This window comes from Xiphophorus couchianus, chromosome 7 (assembly GCF_001444195.1).
Source record: "Xiphophorus couchianus chromosome 7, X_couchianus-1.0, whole genome shotgun sequence".
Taxonomy (NCBI): Eukaryota; Metazoa; Chordata; class Actinopteri; order Cyprinodontiformes; family Poeciliidae; genus Xiphophorus; species Xiphophorus couchianus.
This window is the reverse complement of record NC_040234.1, coordinates 12,797,925-12,817,481: the sequence shown is the minus strand read 5'-3', so window position 1 is coordinate 12,817,481 and position 19,557 is coordinate 12,797,925. Positions and strand designations below refer to the sequence as shown.

At 40.9% G+C, this 19,557-nt stretch overlaps 2 protein-coding genes across 3 annotated transcripts in view; one reads left to right on the top strand and one right to left on the bottom strand.

Annotated features, from left to right (window-relative positions):
- The window catches only part of col4a2 (collagen, type IV, alpha 2), a 53,967-nt gene extending 42,684 nt beyond the window's left edge, over nucleotides 1-11,283 (top strand). The window contains exons 23-48 of one of the 2 annotated variants that reach the window (XM_028023605.1): nucleotides 67-139; nucleotides 256-362; nucleotides 1,471-1,654; nucleotides 1,997-2,041; nucleotides 2,338-2,412; nucleotides 2,493-2,591; nucleotides 3,286-3,507; nucleotides 3,596-3,757; nucleotides 3,846-4,016; nucleotides 4,119-4,262; nucleotides 4,362-4,478; nucleotides 4,581-4,762; nucleotides 5,155-5,218; nucleotides 5,320-5,394; nucleotides 5,499-5,606; nucleotides 5,689-5,796; nucleotides 5,893-5,964; nucleotides 6,445-6,570; nucleotides 6,668-6,784; nucleotides 7,273-7,434; nucleotides 7,547-7,645; nucleotides 8,236-8,382; nucleotides 8,503-8,619; nucleotides 8,830-9,021; nucleotides 9,537-9,823; nucleotides 10,449-11,283. In XM_028023605.1, coding sequence (XP_027879406.1) covers nucleotides 67-139; nucleotides 256-362; nucleotides 1,471-1,654; nucleotides 1,997-2,041; nucleotides 2,338-2,412; nucleotides 2,493-2,591; nucleotides 3,286-3,507; nucleotides 3,596-3,757; nucleotides 3,846-4,016; nucleotides 4,119-4,262; nucleotides 4,362-4,478; nucleotides 4,581-4,762; nucleotides 5,155-5,218; nucleotides 5,320-5,394; nucleotides 5,499-5,606; nucleotides 5,689-5,796; nucleotides 5,893-5,964; nucleotides 6,445-6,570; nucleotides 6,668-6,784; nucleotides 7,273-7,434; nucleotides 7,547-7,645; nucleotides 8,236-8,382; nucleotides 8,503-8,619; nucleotides 8,830-9,021; nucleotides 9,537-9,823; nucleotides 10,449-10,703 — 3,510 coding nt within the window. In that variant the 3' untranslated portion in view covers nucleotides 10,704-11,283. The remainder of the gene's footprint in view (nucleotides 1-66; nucleotides 140-255; nucleotides 363-1,470; nucleotides 1,655-1,996; nucleotides 2,042-2,337; nucleotides 2,413-2,492; nucleotides 2,592-3,285; nucleotides 3,508-3,595; nucleotides 3,758-3,845; nucleotides 4,017-4,118; nucleotides 4,263-4,361; nucleotides 4,479-4,580; nucleotides 4,763-5,154; nucleotides 5,219-5,319; nucleotides 5,395-5,498; nucleotides 5,607-5,688; nucleotides 5,797-5,892; nucleotides 5,965-6,444; nucleotides 6,571-6,667; nucleotides 6,785-7,272; nucleotides 7,435-7,546; nucleotides 7,646-8,235; nucleotides 8,383-8,502; nucleotides 8,620-8,829; nucleotides 9,022-9,536; nucleotides 9,824-10,448) is intronic. The other variant, XM_028023606.1, reaches the window with a different exon arrangement.
- Nucleotides 11,284-11,448: 165 nt separating this feature from the next.
- On the bottom strand, nucleotides 11,449-18,754 carry rab20 (RAB20, member RAS oncogene family). Its single transcript, XM_028023608.1, has 2 exons — nucleotides 18,278-18,754; nucleotides 11,449-13,784 (listed from the first exon to the last, which is right to left on the bottom strand). Exons 1-2 carry the CDS (start codon nucleotides 18,465-18,467, stop codon nucleotides 13,165-13,167), a joined length of 810 nt encoding a protein of 269 aa, XP_027879409.1. The 5' UTR covers nucleotides 18,468-18,754; the 3' UTR covers nucleotides 11,449-13,164.
- Nucleotides 18,755-19,557: the final 803 nt, after the last annotated feature.

The window sequence follows — 19,557 nt, the reverse complement described above, 5'->3', positions numbered from 1 at the left end:
CTTTTTATTTAAAATCCTCTGTAATATTTACTCCCTCACACTTGACTGAATCGTGTTGCTTTGAAGGGATTTGCTGGCCTCAATGGTTTTCCAGGGCCCAAAGGGCGAAAAGGAGAAACAAGTTTTGCGAGAGAAAAAGGTGCATAGTTTGTTATTCTATTATTATTTCTAATCACTGAAAGAATTACAAATTGGTTTGTTTTCAGGGTTATGTGTTTTAGAAGTTTACCCATGTACTTTCCTCGATACCCTCAGGATACCCTGGAGAGCCTGGAGACCCCGGAATTGATGGAGTGGTAGGATTACACGGTTCTCCAGGCCCGAATGGCTTACATGGTCTCTCTGGTAACCGCGGTCCTCCAGTGAGTCCATCATTGCAGTCTTTAATGTTTCTTTTTAAATTTGATTAGCTTGCTCATTTGGATTATATTTCTTTGGAATTGAATTAGATTTTTTATGGTACTTCATAAATACAAGCCAAGTATTTATAGTTTTGTGATTCATGAATAAACACTAGCAGAACTCAAAGGTTTTGGGCCTTTATCATATTGCTTAACTTTCTGTTTTTGGGATGCTGATATTGACATTTATAAAACACGTTATTTTACTTCATGATATCTTTTGAATGCACAGGGATTGTCAGGCAGCAGACACTCTGAGATGCTCTTACAGCAAGAGCTTACCAAGGCACGTTTTGGTTTAGTTTGAGCATTCGATCTGCTTGAGTTTCTATCTGCTATCAATTACAATGGATCATATAAACCTGGAAAAGCTGTAATTGTCCCACCAGGAGGTTCCTGTTCTTATCCAGCAATATTTAAGCACCATGGATCAGTGAAGGAACTTACCAATAATTGGAGAAACATGGAAAAACAAAGAAATTGCAAAACACAGAAAGACAAGACAAAGACTGGTCAGAGAGGCTGCCAAAAGCCAGATATTTTGGACTAAGGAAGGACTGTTTCCTTCTACAGAAACCTCCATTTCCCCAAAGCTTTGTGAGAAGACTTTTTATGGTGTGATGAAATAAAATGTGAACTTTTAGGTCAAAGTTTCTAAAGGTGTTTGGCACAAAAACAACTGTCCCAATGTGGGAGAAGTTATAAAACCTAAAACCGAGAAGATGAAGAAGAATATTATCTTTCAGCATCACAGTAAGCTCAAGTCCAAATAAAACAAACGTCTTCATGATAGGACAATTAAAAGATCTTTAGAATAATCTCGCCAGAGTCAAGTTTGACAGAAAATCTGTGGGGTTGTGTGAACTGGGATGTGGACGAGAGACGTTCCCATAAACTGATAGATTTGGAGAACCTTTTGCTAAGTCAGGATGCTGACCGACTCCTTCTTGATAAAAGATTTACAGATTTTCCACTTGAATAGCACAGAATCTCTGTGGAAAAGGTTTAGAAGGGATTTATCATGGTCTCATTTTTTAAAAATCACATACTTGGCATTTTTCCCTGGCAGGGCGAAGGACCCTGGGGAGATCGTGGAGACAAAGGGTTCCCCGGATGGCCCGGTAGACCTGGTTCTGCTGGGTTAGTGGGAACACCAGGTGAAAACTTTGTAGGTATCAAAGGACAGCACGGTCCACCCGGTGATGACGGCCTCGCAGGCTATGACGGAGTTCAGGGAACGCCTGGAAGTCCCGGTAAGGAGCAGCTGACGGCCTGGTTTCCTTTTCATTCCTGTTTTTGAGTTGGATTTTTTTTTTTTTTCTGTTTTTGCTTTATATAATTTTCATCTCTCTTTCAAAGGGCTCTCTTGCGTAATCCATTACAAAGCAGTGAATTTGGAATGAACGTTAATGGTTTTTGGTTAAAAAAGAAGGAAGCATGACCAGCCGTTTGCTTCTCTTCCTTCTCCTATCTACTTAAAGCAAACGCTGCATCCCTCAAACCAGCTGAGTTTGTTTGAGACCAAGCTTGTGCTTTTGAATAACTCTTGTTCCAAATGCATTTCTCTTTCATTCTCCCTCCTTTTCAACTGAAAGGCGACTGTATTACACATGGAGCTGGAGGACAGGTGGATGTGACAGGTAGCTGGTATAACAACGTTTTTAATTTGTTGCTCTTCTTTGTAACTTCTCTGTTGTGCTTTGCCTCTGACTTATTTAACTTGTTTGCATGAGAACTGAAGTGTTTACGCTTTAAAATGAACTTTATTGAAGCAGCAGCTAATGTAATAAAAATAATGTCTGATCGTAGAAAACCTTCACGCTGGGCAGAAGTCAAACATCACTGGCACCCAAAACAGTTATTCATAAACAGCCACTTTATCAAAACGCTTTGACATTGTCCTGAAGGCTGTGTGTGTCGTATCATTTCCTCTCAGGTGTTTGTGAACCTATCCCAGGTCCTCCTGGTCAACCTGGACCTCCTGGACTCAGTGGAATATCAGGTTTTCCAGGTAACTTTTCCGACTGACTTGTGTTAAGTCCCATATGTAGGATGGCTTCTTAATGCATTGCTCTGCTTTTGATCCAACAGGAGCTCCTGGCCCAAGAGGTTTCTCAGGTCCGCAAGGAGTCAATGGAGAGAAAGGAGAACAAGGAGAGCTCGGCAGAGGCGGCACTCCTGGACCACGAGGTAAGAAGTGACGATATGACATTATGCAAAGGTTTAATGCACAGAAAAGGGGTGGCATGGGCAAGTATCAGAGACTGAGACGATGTCCGGTGACGGTGAACAAAGAGTCATGAAACTTGACCATGTGCTCTGGCCTAACCTTATGTCAGACAAAGACCCGTGGCTTTGGGGGCTCGGTACAACAACGGAGTGAATGTGTATGCGAGAAACGAAAAGAGTGAAAATCAATGGCAAGGAGTGAGAGAGAGAAAGAGCCAATAAGTGCTAGCAGCATTGGATTCAAATTTGTCTGGATCCAGACAGTCTCTTACATGTGGCAACTTTAAACCAGAACAGCAGCAAAATATCATGGTAGCATCGTAGCATATAATCATCAGTGGCGGCTGTGGCTCAGGAGGGATTAGTTCGTCCTGTAGCCAGTTAGAATCCCTTTTCTGTTCATGTCAGTTTTTGTGATCTTGGGCACAACGCTTCACCCCATGACCTCTGGTGGAGGCCATGCATGGCAGCCTTGCATCTTTCAGTTTGCCATACGGAAATGTAGCTTAATACCATCAAAGTGCGAATGAGAGTATGATTGGGTGAATGACTGGAATGTAATATAAAGAGCTTTGGAGTTAGGAGTTGCCACAGTTATTCTGTTGAGTTGCTAATATAATAAAATTGTCTTTAACTTCCTTTTTTCTTATTGCAGGTTTTCCTGGTCCCCGTGGAGACTTGGGGACTCCTGGCAGTAAAGGCTCTTTAGGGAATCCTGGTGTTCCGGGTATGCCTGGCCGATACGGATCTCAAGGGGAAAAAGGTCCTCATGGAGAAGTAATGGGAGCATCGCCTGGCCCTCCAGGTGACCCAGGACTACCTGGCCTGCGAGGGCAAAAGGGCCATCTTGGAGATCAAGGGCAGCCAGGGTTTTCAGGTCAGCTTATCTTTTCAACCTGGTCAAAGTGTGGAGTAAAGAGCGTTTGATATTTTCTGGAATATCTTTGTTCAACCAATGTTTTCAGGAATCAACGGGATGCCTGGCATGATCGGCTTCAGGGGACTGGAAGGAGCCCCAGGCCTGCCAGGGGAAGAGGGAAGACCCGGGCCAGCTGGGAAGTACGGCTTCCCTGGGGATCCTGGCAGGTCAGGCCCACCTGGTCCGGCAGGGACAACTGGAGAGCCAGGTTGGAGAAGCAGACACACAGGAATATTCTTTAAAGATCAAAATTGATTTTTCACTGTTCCTACTGGCAAACTGTTTTACCTCATCAGGAAGAACTGGAGAGAGAGGAACAGAAGGTGACTCAGGTCCTCCAGGTCCAATAGGATTAAAAGGAATGCCAGGTGCTTATGGAGATGATGGTGTGATTGGAGCGCGTGGCCTGCCAGGTGACCCTGGACAACCAGGTGCAACTGGACGACCAGGCCTTCCAGGACTCAAAGGTCAGTTCCTTAAAAGGTTGACTGTCGATGACATAAAAAACTTGACTATTTGTCAAACTGTCTAAGCTAAAATCTTGTTTTTCTGTCATCTTTTCTTCTCAGGAAAAAAAGGTAGTCATGGAACGTCTGGTTTTGAGGGAGTCACAGGACATTCTGGTCTGAAGGGCTTTGAGGGACAAAGAGGGGGGCCTGGAACGCCTGGAGAAGTTGGCCTGAAAGGACTGTCAGGATCAAAGGGAGAGAGAGGTAGGACTCAAGTCATTCTCTGGTGTCACTGCTGTGATAGAACTGGTACCTTACCAGCCCTTTACAGCCCTGTTCATTAACTTTTCCCACTGCTTGCAGGCGAACAAGGTCTGCAAGGTAAACCGGGGGTGATGTCACCAAAAATGCTTCTCCACATAAAGGGAACCAAAGGAGAGCACGGACACCAGGGCACTCCGGGTTTTACCGGACCAAGAGGTTTGTATCTCTAATCCCATATCAGAGTGTTGATCCGTTCTAAGGTCTCTGTTCCCTCCTCTCTCATTTCATATACGGTAAATCCTTTTTTCCCCCCGTCAGGTACCAAAGGTGACCAAGGTGTGCCAGGCTATGATGGAACTCACGGTCTTCCAGGGGACCCCAGCAATGAAAAAGGAGTTGATGGAGATCCAGGTGCACAGGGCCTGCCAGGCATTAAGGGGATGCCAGGGACACCTGGAAACAGAGGCATTCAAGGCTTTGACGGAATGCATGGCGACAAGGTGAGCAAAGTTGCCATAGCAACGTGCTTGCTTAGGAAGTGCAGCAGCCTAGGAAGTGATGCTTTGCATCCAAATAATTCAACTTGGCCCTCCAATGGGATTCATTATTTTCTTAGAGAATCAGGGTCTTTTACCATTGATGTGTTTATATTTGAGAGCCACTGTATTATAATAGGTATATTACACAGAGGTAAAATATAAACCTCAGATCAATTCAAAACCTTTTTAAAGTAACCATATTTCTCACCTTACTTAAATAAGTCGTTTCTTGTGAATTTAATGTTTTGATCCAGTTTAGCTTTTTTTTTTTTTTTTTTTTTGCAGTAGCCTGTCAAATCCCTAAATAAATTTTAAATCATTTGGCCAAATGTTTAAACTGAGTTATGTTTCAGGGGGGCAAAGGAAGCCCTGGTGCCTATGGTCATTCAGGAGTGCAAGGAAAGAAAGGAGGAAAAGGTGAAAAAATCTAATTCAACCATTGAACTACCATTTGGCCCCAGCATGATGTAAATATGTGGAAGTTCCACTCTGTTATTAAGTGCAGTAAAATATGACAGGTGACAAGGGCATTCGAGTGGACCTTCCAGGATCCCCAGGACTGAGAGGAGAGGATGGATTTACAGGAGAACCAGGTACAAACTGAACTCATACTGGTGTTGCTTCTTCTTCACTGGAGCCAATCGACACTGGTAAACCGGGAGTTGCTGACTTGAAAGGTTTGATATTTCTCCCCTAGGTCTGAAAGGTCTACTTGGACCAATCGGGGACCTTGGTATTACTGGATTTGACGGCATTGAAGGGGTAAAGGGAGTAGCCGGGAATCTGGGAATAGAAGGATACCCAGGTAAAAAATACTATCTTTACCCTGTTCATTACACATTCTCACAGATCTATGTTCAATTGACGAGATTCTGATTATTCTCTAGGGTTGGATGGGCAGAGAGGCACTCCGGGGAACCAAGGTCAAAAGGGTTTTCCTGGAATTCCTGGGGAAGATGGACTACCAGGCGTTCCTGGCTTCTCCGGAAGTAAAGGTAAAACAAAAGGGCCACCGCACTTTTGTTATTTATCTGAAATTCGCTCTGCATTTTAAAAAAAAAATTTCTAAAATGTATTTTAAATGTGTGCAGGTTACCCCGGCCTACAGGGTCTTTATGGATTAGATGGACTGAAAGGACAGAAGGGTGTCTCAGGAACACCAGGTAACAAACCTAACAATTGCAAAGAAATCATTACACACGGATAGATCAAAATTACTTTTAAAGTGACTTCTGAAGAAGCTTTGGTGCATTGAATTGTATTAGTTTATCAAAGTAGAGGCGGCTGGGTGTAAATGTGAAGCACATCTTTTAGATTTTCATCTGCAAAAGTTTTATAAGCTTGTATTATTTTTCTTCCATGTCACAGTTGTGCACTACTTTGTGTTGGTCTATCATGTAAAAGCCCAATAAAATACATTGAAGTTTGTGATTGTAAGGTGACAAAATGTGACAAAGTTCATGAAGATAAAACATTTTTGGCAATATACGTACAGATGTCTATTTTGCAGATGTAGAGTTCATGGAAATTGTGTAACAGCTTGCTGACTTGAGCTTTGTAAACATTTTAAGTTTTTGTTCTTTTTTTTCCCCCCCCAAGTATGATCTTTGTCTTTTAAAGAGTGCTCTGTTTGGTCACATCAGGTCTGGACATTATTGGACCTGCTGGAGAAACTGGAGTTAAAGGAAGAAAAGGAGAGAGCGGTATTCCCAACAGCCAGCCAGGTTCTCCAGGTCCATCAGGACTGAAGGGCTTCCAGGGAAATCTGGGTGAGCCAAAGACTTTTACCTGCTGCACATGCTGCAGGGGCACGTTTCTGTGGGACTTCACTTGCATAAAGCTTGACACCATGTTTCATTTATTCAGGTGACTTTGGTCAACCTGGACTGCCAGGATTACGTGGCCTTCAGGGACCAGGTGGGATCCCAGGCCTACCGGGAAAGACGGGGGATCCCGGCTTCCCAGGACCTCGAGGATCCCAAGGTTGGCAGAAAGCAACATTTCTGAATCTCTTTTCTTTCTTAAGCACTTTATTAATTGTGCTTTATTGTTAGTTGTAAACAAAACCCCCAATATAACTGGCAGTTGAATATTTTTGCGTGTACTATCATGATTAGTGTTTTTTTTCCATTTTCATTGTTATTTTATTGAAGTATTTTTCAAGCATTTTATTTCCAAACTGAGATAAAGGTTTGCTACATGTTTTACTGAACAGAATCAGAAGCTCCAATTATTTGGGTTAATTATCTCACTCTCTTCACTTGAAAACAACAGTTTGTGATGTTTGGAGAATTAAGTGGCCGACTAGAAATAACCTTTATATTAGAAAACTGTGTTTTTTTTCCGTATGCTAAAAAAATAATACTCCTCCCATCCTTCTGTTTTGACTATTCTAACATTAGAAGTCAATATTTGTTCATTTGAACAAATAACTCTTGATTCATTTGTTTATTTGAATTGCTGTTTCCCAGGTTATCCTGGAACAAGTGGACCGCCTGGACTGGATGCTTTCCCAGGAGAGAAAGGTGTACCAGGCGAAAATGGGTTCCCCGGCCCCACTGGGATGAGGGGATCTCGAGGAGATTCAGGTCCAGCAGGCTACAGGGGCCCTGATGGAATCTCTGGAAAGAAAGGTAAGAGAGATCTCAAGAAAACATCTTTGACCAGACCTTGTGATTACAAATTATTTCCAGTAGGTCTCTATGTTGTTTCTTCTTATTTATATGTGTGTATTTTTCTTAACAGGACCAAAGGGAGACCAAGGTCACATGGGAATTCCTGGACAGACTGGCTTACAGGGAGAGAGAGGACCAGTGGGCCCGAAAGGAGACACTGGATTGCCAGGTCAGATATGGGCTCCTAATAAACTGGCAACCACTGGTCTAGAAAAGATAGATGTTTGTCGCAAGGCTCTTTACAGTTTGTTTGTTTGTGTTTTTGTATATTCAATCAAACGCTCTACAATTATTTGTCTTATGTATATCTGAAAAATGATTTCTCATATCACTTCTTTAGTCTGAGACAGGTTTTGATATGGATGATAAGGCTAACTACCCAGGACACTATTCTGTCTTGATGCTCAAAAAGATATTCAAAACAAATTTTATTTGTTTTTCATGTCTAGTTAATAGTAGGACAGACTCTGTGGTGTTTTGTACACAATCTAGGCAAGATAAAGGCAGTACAGCTAACTACTAAATCTGACGTTAGTATCTGATTAGTAGTTTTCTGTTTAGTGCTAGGCTTTTTCTCTTGCTGAGGGATACATACTGCTTTTTACCAAATGTAGTTTAAAAATGAAAATGCTTAGTTTAACACAATAATGAAAGCCACAAAATGTCAAACTGGTCGAAATGGACTTCACAAAAATCACAAGAATATGTGAACTGCAGCTACTTCACCCTGAGTCACTGAACAAGCAATCGACCCCACAGGTTTTCCTGGAGTGCCTGGCAGCCAGGGCCGTCCTCCACCTTCCATTACAATCCCAGGAGAAAGAGGCCTTCCAGGACTGCGAGGTATCCAAGGCCCGAAAGGGACTTCAGGGGGGCCAGGACCGCGAGGCCCACCTGGAGAGCCAGGTTAGTTTACAATTTTTCATACCAACCCATTTTTACCAATTGAGTATTAAAGTATTTCATTGGTAATGTACGCAAAGTACAAGAAAAGCACTGCGACAGATTTATTCTGTTTCTGAACAGGGTTCATGGGACCTGTTGGACTTAAAGGCATGCCTGGGATTAGTGGTACTCCAGGAGTGCCAGGTTACCGCGGCGAGGTGGGCAATGTGGGGCACCCTGGTCTCCAAGGCATGGAAGGTACGTCTCACACTGTGGGGCAGTTTGGGATTAGGGTTACAATCCCTGATTAAAAGATTTAAAGTAAGTGGGGGTTAAGACAAAAAAAAAAACAAGCAATTTTGAAGGTTCAAATATTGTTTTTGTTGAAAAAGTGTCTTAGTAAAATAGATATAAATCGATCCCAATGACAACAACAGATGGCTAACTGAATCCATGATTCTCCAATAGGTCAAAGAGGCAGGCCCGGCGGCCCAGGATTACCTGGCATGGCCGGCCGCAGTATCAGCGTGGGCTACCTGCTGGTGAAACACAGCCAGTCAGAACAGACGCCAATGTGTCCGGTGGGAATGTCTAAACTGTGGGACGGTTACAGTCTGCTGTACCTGGAGGGCCAAGAGAAGGCCCATAACCAGGACCTCGGTGAGTCAGTGTGAATAATAAAAGAAGCTAAGTTGTCTCTTCTCTTAGCATTAGATGATGTTGCTGGTTTTACTAACATTAATCGTATTATCTTGTCATAAAAGGTCTTGTAAAAGTAGTAGATGAAACCCACAAAGTTTCAGAAACTTCCTGCGTTGTCTATTATTTGTGTCCTTCGCCAGGACTGAATCCTTCCCAGCACTTGTTCTCTGATCTTCCCAGTCTGATTCAGTTGCTTTGAGGATTTTTAATTAAATAATTTAATTTTGTTCCTAAGAGAAATTGGGTTTTCAAAGAGGCAGAATTTGCCAAAATCCGATAAAAATCACAAAACCTCTGAGAAAATTCTTGTAAATTCTAATCTACTTTATTTTCCACTGGATCTTGCTTGTTTGAAAACTCAAAATACTTGAGAGGTGAAGCAGGAGACATGGCAGGGGGAAAGAAACAGAAAACATAACAATTTTAAGCCATTTAATCTTTAAACTCATTTTTCCGATGTTTGTTCCCAACAGGTTTGGCTGGTTCCTGCCTCCCACGGTTCAGCACCATGCCCTTTCTGTACTGCAACCCTGGGGACATTTGCTACTATGCCAGCAGAAACGATAAGTCCTACTGGTTGTCAACCACTGCTCCCCTCCCCATGATGCCTGTAGAAGAAAAAGAAATCCAGCCGTACATCAGCCGTTGCTCGGTCTGCGAGGCTCCGTCAGTTGCTATTGCAGTTCACAGTCAGGACATCACCATCCCACAGTGTCCTGTGGGCTGGAGGAGCCTGTGGATTGGCTACTCCTTCCTCATGGTGAGTTCCTGTTTTGGGTGGAAAAATAAAAGCGCCTGACTTCAGTTCATTTACATTGTGTTGCAAAAGTTTTTGCAAACCCCTTCAATCATTTTCACATCTTCTTTGGTGTGTTTAGCAACAGTTTTATGTGAGATAACATAAAACTGCACATAATAGCACATAATTGCTAGGTGAAAGACAAATAGTTTTTATGTAGACACTGACATTTTTGCAAAATACCACAAACTCAGAGTGAATGGACAGAGAGAGTCATCAACATCAGTTTACAAGTGTTTACAAGACTCTCATTTGGATTTACACCAGAACATTGACTCAGGGTGTGTGTTTAGCATTGCCGTCCCTCTGAAAGGTGAACCTCTGCAGCAGTCTCAAATCTTTTGTAGCCTCTAATAGATTTTCTTCCAGGATTGTCTTGTATTTAACTCCATCCATTGTCTAAAAACATAGAAAAGCGTCACCGTAACTGCTGAAGAAAAGTATTCCTAGTAGGAATAATATGTTCAGGATTATGTGCAGTGGTAGATTTGTGGATTACAAAATGACACCCCATGTCACAACACTAGATTACCTTTTATTTCTAACTGGTCTCACTTACAGGCACTCTCACCTTTCTTTCCCGCAGCATACGGCAGCAGGAAACGAAGGCGGCGGTCAGTCCCTGTCATCGCCCGGCTCCTGCCTGGAGGACTTCCGCACAACGCCGTTCATTGAGTGTAATGGAGCCAAGGGCACATGCCACTACTTTGCTAACAAACACAGCTTCTGGCTGACATCCATAGACCAGTCGTTCCATACTCAGCCATCATCGGAGACACTAAAAGCAGGCCAGCTCCTTTCACGCATCAGTCGCTGTCAGGTCTGCATGAAGAATCTGTGAGGAACTCTGCAGCAGCGCCGACAGACAGACCTGAAGCTCTTACCTGAGTCGACGCCAACGAGTAACTTTCTCGCAGGGCGCAGAGCTCAGGTGTGCAATGACTGTGCAATTCTTTGAGCTTTAATGTGCACTGTAGATACAGCAAGGAAAGCCATAAAATAAGAACAACTACATCATGGAACAACTGTATGTTTGTTATCTGCAATTTTGTGTGTTAAATTTGACTTGGTGCTTACTTTTTAACTTATTACCTCAGTTATTATGACACATTGTTAACCATCAAAGACCACAAAATACAGCTGAACCAAAGATGCTTTTCTTTAACTTTGTATTTCTGTGGCTGAGCTGCAGCAGCCCCACCTTAAAGCCACTAACACTGCCTCCCAGCCAGATGAGGGTCTATTTTTGCATATCCTGTATCATTTTATTTGCTTGTACAAAGCCTATTTTTCTATTTACAGTAAGCTGTGCTCTTTTTTTTAATGCATGTATCAACTACTGTTAGCTCATCTGTTTTTCATATGTTCACACAAATGCACTGATTCTGTTTAGACATATAAATAAAATAAATTTGACCCTCTCTCTAGGTGTTTCAATGCATAGTATTGTTAGAAAATATTTTACAGCACTCATATTTTGCTTCCAAGAAATCAGACCTAACTAAAACATGTCAGGGCAGGACACAGGTCCAAACTCTGTCATTCAGGACGTAGCAATTATAGCTAACAGATTTTGCTAGTATTTGTATCTAAGTTATGTGAATTTTTTGTGGATTTTTTCTCTGTAAGCTACTGATATTTCGCCTAAACTCAATCATAGCTTTCATTTGCCCTGACCACTTTGTTTCACTTTGATTTTGGGTAATACTAATTTGTAGTATTTGTACTATTTAATCCAAAGCTGTTGAAGGATGCTGGGTGTGGTATTGAAGATCTTTTCCAATAGGCTTCCTACTTTCCTTCAGATCATGAATTGGGGCTTAAGGGCAGATAGTTGTTGTTAGGACAATCACATTTATCATTTTGTTGATTCCTACTCCCATTTCCTACCTGCATAACCACATTTTTTGTAATTATTTTTCTTAAATTACACGGGATTTGCTTTTAATTTGTTGTTGCTGTGTTCTGCAAGAACAAATTATGTTTCTGCTTTTTTTTTTTTATCAACAAACAAGGCAAAGATTATCTGAATAAAAGCAAAACAGTTTTCAAAAGATGATTTTATGTATTGAGGGAAAACTGCTATTCAAATCAACCTGAGCTTATGTGAAAAAGCCTCAGCCCTGTAAGCATTTGTGCTATAATTTTATCTGGAGTGGCAAAATGTTCTGCATGACAGTTTTAATTTCGCCACGTTGACGGACTTTAGCACAAGAATGGCCCATCACAAAATGATCACACTCCAGCAGTTGAATTTAAGTCCAGATTTTCTGTAAACCATCTCCAACTTGCTTTCTTTTTGCTTTCTACTCATTCAAAGGTGGATTCGCTGATGTGCATTGAATCAATGTCCAACTGCATAACCCAACTGTGCTAAATCTAAGGTTATGAATTGACAGCTGGACATTATACTTCCAGATTGTCTGACAGAAAGTAGGATTTATGGTTCCATCAGTCTTTCTAATTCATCCAGGTCCTAAGGCAGCTCCAGATAACCACACTGCCAATACCATGTTTGGGGGTAGATACCTCTCCCAAAACAAATACTTCTTCACAGCATTGTATTTTCTTATGGATTTGCTAAGTGCTCAACTCTCAATTAATGTAATTCAGTTGCATATTATTTAAGAACATTTTATTCCATTTAATTTAATTTTTTATTAAATAAAAAGGTAAAATTCACATGAATATGTCATTTGATTCAATATGTTCATTCTTCTGATGAAGTAACATATCCAAGAATGCAGACAAACCTGAAAATACATTTCTTTATTGTATTTTATAAAATTATATTTAAAAAAATTAAACACTGATATTTTCATCATTCACTTAATTTTAATAAAATATAAAGACAAACATCAATATTTGTAAAAAATAAAAAATAAAAAAAAGAATGGTTTGATTAAAGTGAAATGTGATCAAGATTGTACAATAAACAGTGAAATGAATGATTAGTGCAGTTCATTTAGTGGCAGTACATAGTAAAACATTTACAGCAGTAATTTACTTTCATTTCTCAATGTGTTCTTTTGGGCCACAGGCACATCTTTGGAATATTAACTGCAGTTTGAGTTATTAAAGTAGGAGGTCTATTGCATAAAGTGATATTTCCCTTCCTATTAAAATGTCTCTACCTGGATCTCATATAAATCTTCACATCAATGGGAAATGTGTTTGTTAATGAGTCACAGTCAAGGCAAACACAAAACAGTACCGTCACAGTGTGGATTTAATGCTCAGTCAAACACACCGACTGATAAAAACGAGTCCGCAGCTGGGAGCCTCGGTGATGCTTCAGATCTTTAACAGCAGCTGGATTTGCCCCGCTTCCCACTGACCTTCCTCCAGTCCTCCAGATCTACGGTAGGAGACGCCTGGTTCTCATGTCTCTTACTCAGGATGGCGGGCACCACCATATCGAACAGCGTCTCAAACAGGACGTCCACATTGTACCCGGTCTTGGCGCTCGTCTCGAAGCACATCTTGTCTGCCGGGAGGCTGCTCTTCTCGTCCAGGCCTTTGTATCGCAGTATTCTCCCGTAAAGGGCCACCGCGTCCTCCCGCGCCACCTGCTTGTGAAGCAGCAAACCGGAGAGGGATGCGGGTTGCTGTCCCACTCCACCTGTCCCAGGAGGAGTGGGACAGGCGGACAACACGTGCGGTTCTGTCCTCTCCTCCTCGCACTCGGCTCGGTCCTCGGGGAGTCCGTCCGAGTCCTGGCAATGGTGGGCTTTGGAGTCAGTCAGGTCGGCCTTGTTTCCCACTAAGGCGTAGATGCAGTCATGGTTGGCGGTATCGGTGAGTGACAGGAAGCGCTCCTCCAGCTCAGCGAGGCTCTGCCAGTTAGTGACGTCGTAGGTCAGGATGACGGCGGCTGCTCCTCGGCAGTACATGGAACCTAGACCGTGGAACTGCTCCCGACCTGGAAAGACGGGAAAAGTTACTGCTTTACGAATGTTACCTCAGTCTGACTGGGTCAAGAGCATCTGAACAGAGAATAGGAAATCCAGTTACCGATTCTCAATCAGATTTAGGTTTGGACTTTGGCTGGACCATTTTAATATGAATATCCTGTGATAGAAAACATCCCATTCAATTGTAGCTAGTCTTTTTAGGTCTCTATCTGGTTTTCTTCTAGTATTGCCCTGTATTTAGCTCCATTCATCACCCCAACTGGCACTGAAAACCAATCCTACTACAAAGTGTTCATCTCTAATGTGTGAATTATAGACCTTCTCTAGCAGTCAAAATTTATATATCCAAGAAAATGAAAACATTTTGAACAACTGTTGAATTAGTTTGGATATAAGACTGCAAACAGGTTTCACTATATGTAGCGTATTTTGCTAGACAATCGAGTCCTTGTTACTCATTGCGGATCAATTTATTTGGTGTAAACAGTCCGGGAAAAACCGTCTGCAACACTTTATTTGAAGAAAAAGCTCTGAAGTCTTTGTCAGGCCACACAGATCTGGCAATTTGTCTCTTTCCTGAGGGAAACTGAAGAATCTTAGCAAGAGAAGAAAAAGGAATTGACCAAAGGCCTTTCAAACAGAAGAGGCTTGAGGTGCTTCAGCAGAAATCTAGTTTTCTTTCAATGTTAAACCCTCAAACCTGTAACAGTAAAGAAAGCGATAAAGCCAGAAAATTTGAGTCAAGTAAGGAGTCTTTACAACCATTTTTTTTTACAAGCAGTGCAGTAGAAAGACAAACCAGAGTGTTTTATGCAAGACAGTCAGCAGCTTAAAAACAAAAAAAAGCTTTGTTGTCGGGATATGAAGGGGAACATTGTGTGTAGAAATACATTCCACTGGGGACGTTGCATTTAGTTGTTTAGTAATTCAATATGCCCAGCTACAACAAATGTGTAGTGATCAATCACATATTTTTGGACAAAAATAACCCTGTACAGTGAACCCCCGGTATTTGCAGGAGTTAGAGACCTCAGTGAATAGCTAAAATCAACAAATACTTCAGATATCCTTATAACTGCCAATTTTAAAAGTTCAAACACCAAATATACCTTATTATGAATCAATGCACACAGTGGAAACAGTCTTAGCACAGTAGCAGAAGCTAATAGCTGAAGTTTTTCTTATTTTCACTCTTGGCGTTACAGCCAATCAGCAGTAAAGAAAATAAATGGTGCTGATGGCTGGTTTATAAAGAGCAGTCAACAGTGTGGCAAGAAGTGCAGCATCTAGGTATTTCAGCTTGCCAAGCAGGATTTCCTTTCCAGTATCATAGATATGCCTTACAAAAAAATCTAAATAGGAGGGAGTTTCCAGGAACAATTTGGAGTTCTGTTTCACCAAAGAATGTACGAATGCTGAACTCCAAATAGACGTGTATCCACTGCAGTTGAATAAACACAGATAATTTCTTAGTTTGGCTTCATTTGAACTAAAATCCAAGCAAATAAAAAAAAAAAGTTAGAAACTATGCATCATACTTGACCCCCCAAAAAACAAGGAAGAAAATAAAAACAAGCATGTAATTTCTACCGGAATGGAACAGTCAAAAAACAATTCACCCTGCATTACTCTATGCTCCTCTACAGCCTGAGAAAACTCCGGTCACTTCAAGTCACTCTGGGATCATAGAAAGTCTATGATGGTAAATGTCAGTGGCCTTGGTTAGCCAATATTTCATCTGGACATAGGTGAAGTTGTGCCAGTGACACTGCTTTCACTAAAATCTGAAATGTAACCAATTTTCTACCCACAAATTCAACATAATACATTTGGTTGGTTTTTTTTTAAACTGTCAGTTTTATGACCAAGAGAAGTGTGTTGTATTTGTGGAAATACTGCTGTGTGTGAAACTTCGGAAAAGACAGGATGAAGCAGGGAGAGCCGCGACTCATCATGTGACTAAAGAGGAACTGGGTCGAGCTTCTGTTTAAAAGCCAGGCCTGAACATCACTCTTGAACTGAAAAAATATATAAAAAATGGGGTAGATTTCGCCAGGTGCAACGTGACTGACGGCCGTCCAAAAACTACAATGACCCCTCCGACTGCTGCTGCTTCCACAGCTCTGTGGTCAGTGCTGATAGATATGCAACAATAGCTTTACTAAACGGTGACTCAATAGCGCTGATCTGGTATTTTGAGGCCATGTTGCATCAACAGATGCAACGTGGGACCACAGAGGTCACGGACTGAAGGGTCACAGGCAGAAAATGGCTCACTGGTGACAAGGCCAGTTTTTCCCTCATCTCTGTGGCTCACTACCTCCACTGAATCTTAGATTGTGTTTGCCTAAAATGGTTTCCTATTAATCATATTTACACAATACTGGAATGCTATTCTGAGATTATTACGAAGTAGCAATATCCAGGTCAAGGCAAGAGGATAAGGTGAATAAAAGCCCTTAAAACCTTTAAAAAAAAAAAAAAAGAAAGAAGAAGCCGGCATGGTCTCTTTATAAATCACAAGTGTTTTAGGTCCTAGTTAAAAATCTACAGTAGTTGCAGACCAGGTCATAGTCTTCATCAACCCTCACACTTTCTTACTGTAAGGGAAAGTCATGCAGGTGTTTCATAGCAGCTTAGTTGATTTTCACACCTTTGCGATGATAGATAAAAACAATTTCATATGCAAGTATCAGCCGATCGACTATCGCAAAAAAAATTAAGGAAATCCAGGCTGATTTATTGGTGCACCCCTACTTTTCTTCAATGTCTGCCAAGATATGATGCTCAGCTGACTGTGACGGTGAAACAGCAAACGTAAGATCAGCGATCCTTTGCCAACAATGTGAACTCTGTATTTCTGAATGGTTTTGTCTGACTTTCCACAAAATGTTAACTTAAAATAAACCAACTATCAGAGACCACATATGGTTGCACTCTACCTCCAGACCTGTAGAGTCAAAACACAACACATCACACCCAGATTACAATGATATCCATCAGTCTGGAAGCCGACTGACAGACTGGTTTGGTTTTCAATCAAACCACTGATGTAATCAACTTTTGCTTTGATAATACCTAAACTGATAAAACATCTTAAAAGTGTCCAGACTTTTAAAAGCAGATAGAGTTAATCAATTTCTGAAGGCTCTCCTTCAAAAGGCACCAACAATTGTTGAATTAAAAGCAGATGGGAGAGTATGTGAACAGATGCGAACCCACACAGTGATGGGAAATGCTTTGATTGGATCACATTACTACAACATTGAGCAACACAGCACATGACGGGCAAAACAGTGATTCTATGACACACCAAGCAGGAACGACTGAAATTACTTCACAAGTAGTATGACTGATTAGCATTCTGACCCAAAAAAAAGCAAAAATAAGAGAGAGACAATAGTGTTACATCATGATAACATATTTGGTTTTTATAAATATGTCAACAGGATGTAAAGAGTTCACCAAAATAAAACATTTATCAGTAACCTTTGACTCCAAGTATCATACCAAAAGGCGAAGTTGTGACAAAGCAGAAACTAAAAAAAGTCTTGAATAATGACAAAACGAAACTATATCAGCATTTGAGGGAGTATGAATGACTGTAAACTCTTTTTTTTCAATGCAACATACAACTAAACCTGCATTTTGTGTTAAGTGGTGCTCTGGAAAACACCTTTACTACAAACTCAAACGGAGTTAGTTCACTTACCGGCACATCAAACTCTCAGAACCGATAAAACGTTTTGTCACACCACATCTATGTTTTAACATCTTTACCAGAGAAAGTGCATAAATGATCCAAAGTTTCTTTGGTTCCTTGGACTATGAAGTAACAACACCACCCTTTCCCACACCTGTTGTGCACGATACCTGTCATATGGTTAAAATATTAATATTACACTTTCCCTGTAAAATGTGGCTATTTGGAAAGATTTTCAGTTGAAAAACGTGGACAGAAATGTTGCGGAAACTAATAAAACTCTTTATATGGCAGTTCTGTTTGAGGTACAAACAGTTGGGGATGTTTTTAAAAAAAAGGAAGTGTTAAAAGTAAACACAGTGATGGTTTAACATTATATTTCCTTTACTCAAAGTTAAAGCTCGAGAATCTATCACGGTGCAACTTTGATGGATAAAAATGTTTATCTACCCACTCAAACATGCAATAAAGCCTAATCTTTATTCTTGTTTGTGAGAGAAAGCTGGTATCTGACTGGCTGGACCTCATTGTGTTGGATTATCGGATTGTTTTCCTCCTGTCTGACCTGAAAAGATTGGATTGTGCCAGGCTTTACATGAGCAGCTCTGGTTGTTCCCAACAGGCAGGGGGAAAAGCTTCCAGGCCACGGTTCCCACGAAGAAGGCCGCCTGGCTGTGACCACTGAGCGGTCACATGCTGCTGATTGCCTCGGGTGGCGGACAGCATGTCTCCTCAGGTAAACTTTGACAATGAAGCACACACAAACTAGCCACGTCAGAAAACAAGCGGATGTATTACCAGCTGTGTCCCAGATTGATATGTTGTACGGTCCCCACTGTTTGAGGAAAAAAGCCCCTCCGACGGTGCTAATGGTGTCTTTGAACTTCCTCTCCATGTATCTGTGGAGCAGCGACGTCTTCCCCACGTTCATGTCGCCCAGGAAAACAAGCTTCACGTCGGGCTTCTTCATCCTCGACAGGTCGGGCATGGTGATGGTTCTTCAGTCTACAAGTGTTATCTATTTACGTTCAAACCCCGACGAGGAGACGCGGTCTAACTCAGGAAAATAACCTCACGAAGGTACCGACTTTCTGCAGCGAAAAGCATTTTATGAACTAAAATACGACATTTCTTCTTCACTGTGTGACAGTGACCCTTCAGCACACTCTTGCTGAGTGAGTCTGAACTTCAAAAAAGTAACTGAGGTGAAACAGGAAGGAGGTGGGAAACCAAAGAGCGAGGAGGAGTTTTTTCTCCCACGGTACTGTCTTACAGGCTCAATTAACGGAATCTTAACGGCGTATTTTAAAGGTACCATCCAGAGGTGATTTTCTTTCTTTTTTTTTTTTTTATATCTTGTACGCTAATAAAATGACTGCAGTCAAGTAATAAAGTATTTATTTCAACTGCAGGACGTTATAGAAATACAATATGTTTTAAATCACACAGAAGGCGACAAGTTCAACTGCTTTGTGTATTTGGGGGTGACGACGTCACAAAAGTGGAAAATCACTCATCAGATCTTATATACGACCAATATGACAGTCGAGCGATTATTGAATATTTCAGGAACATGTGAAGTTTTAGGAAACAACTTTTAGTAGACCAATGTTTAGGACTTCATCAGAGTCACCGACTCCTAAAGTACCTTAGCAGGCACTTTGGGAGTCGGTGAAGTACCAGAAACATCATTATTATTATTATTATTATTATTATTATTATTATTATTATTATTATTAATCATTATTAATAATAATATTAATAATAATAATAATAATAATAATAATAATAAGCTATTATATAAGGTTGGCTTAACACTTCTTCTGCCTATGATTAAATGTTCTAAGTCATGTTTGTTTATTTTTTTTCTTCCTCTCCTCCCCCAACTAAAAAAAAGCAACTAAGAAGCAACTAAAAATCTTCCTTTAAAGATACTAAATATTATTTTCTTAATATAATAACTTTTGATTACATTTTTTTTTTTATCAACACCAGAGATCAGTATGTGGATATTTTTGACAATAATAATAATAATAACAATAACTGCAATAATATTAAAAAAAAATCAAACGCTACAA

Bases quoted from the DNA above. Each gene is read 5' to 3' on its own strand.
- rab20 (XM_028023608.1), bottom strand. From the start codon at position 18,467: ATGCCCGACCTGTCGAGGATGAAGAAGCCCGACGTGAAGCTTGTTTTC. The intron at 13,785-18,277 runs GTAATACATCCG...CCGTCTTTCCAG, and splicing joins ATCAATCTGGGACACAGCTG to GTCGGGAGCAGTTCCACGGT.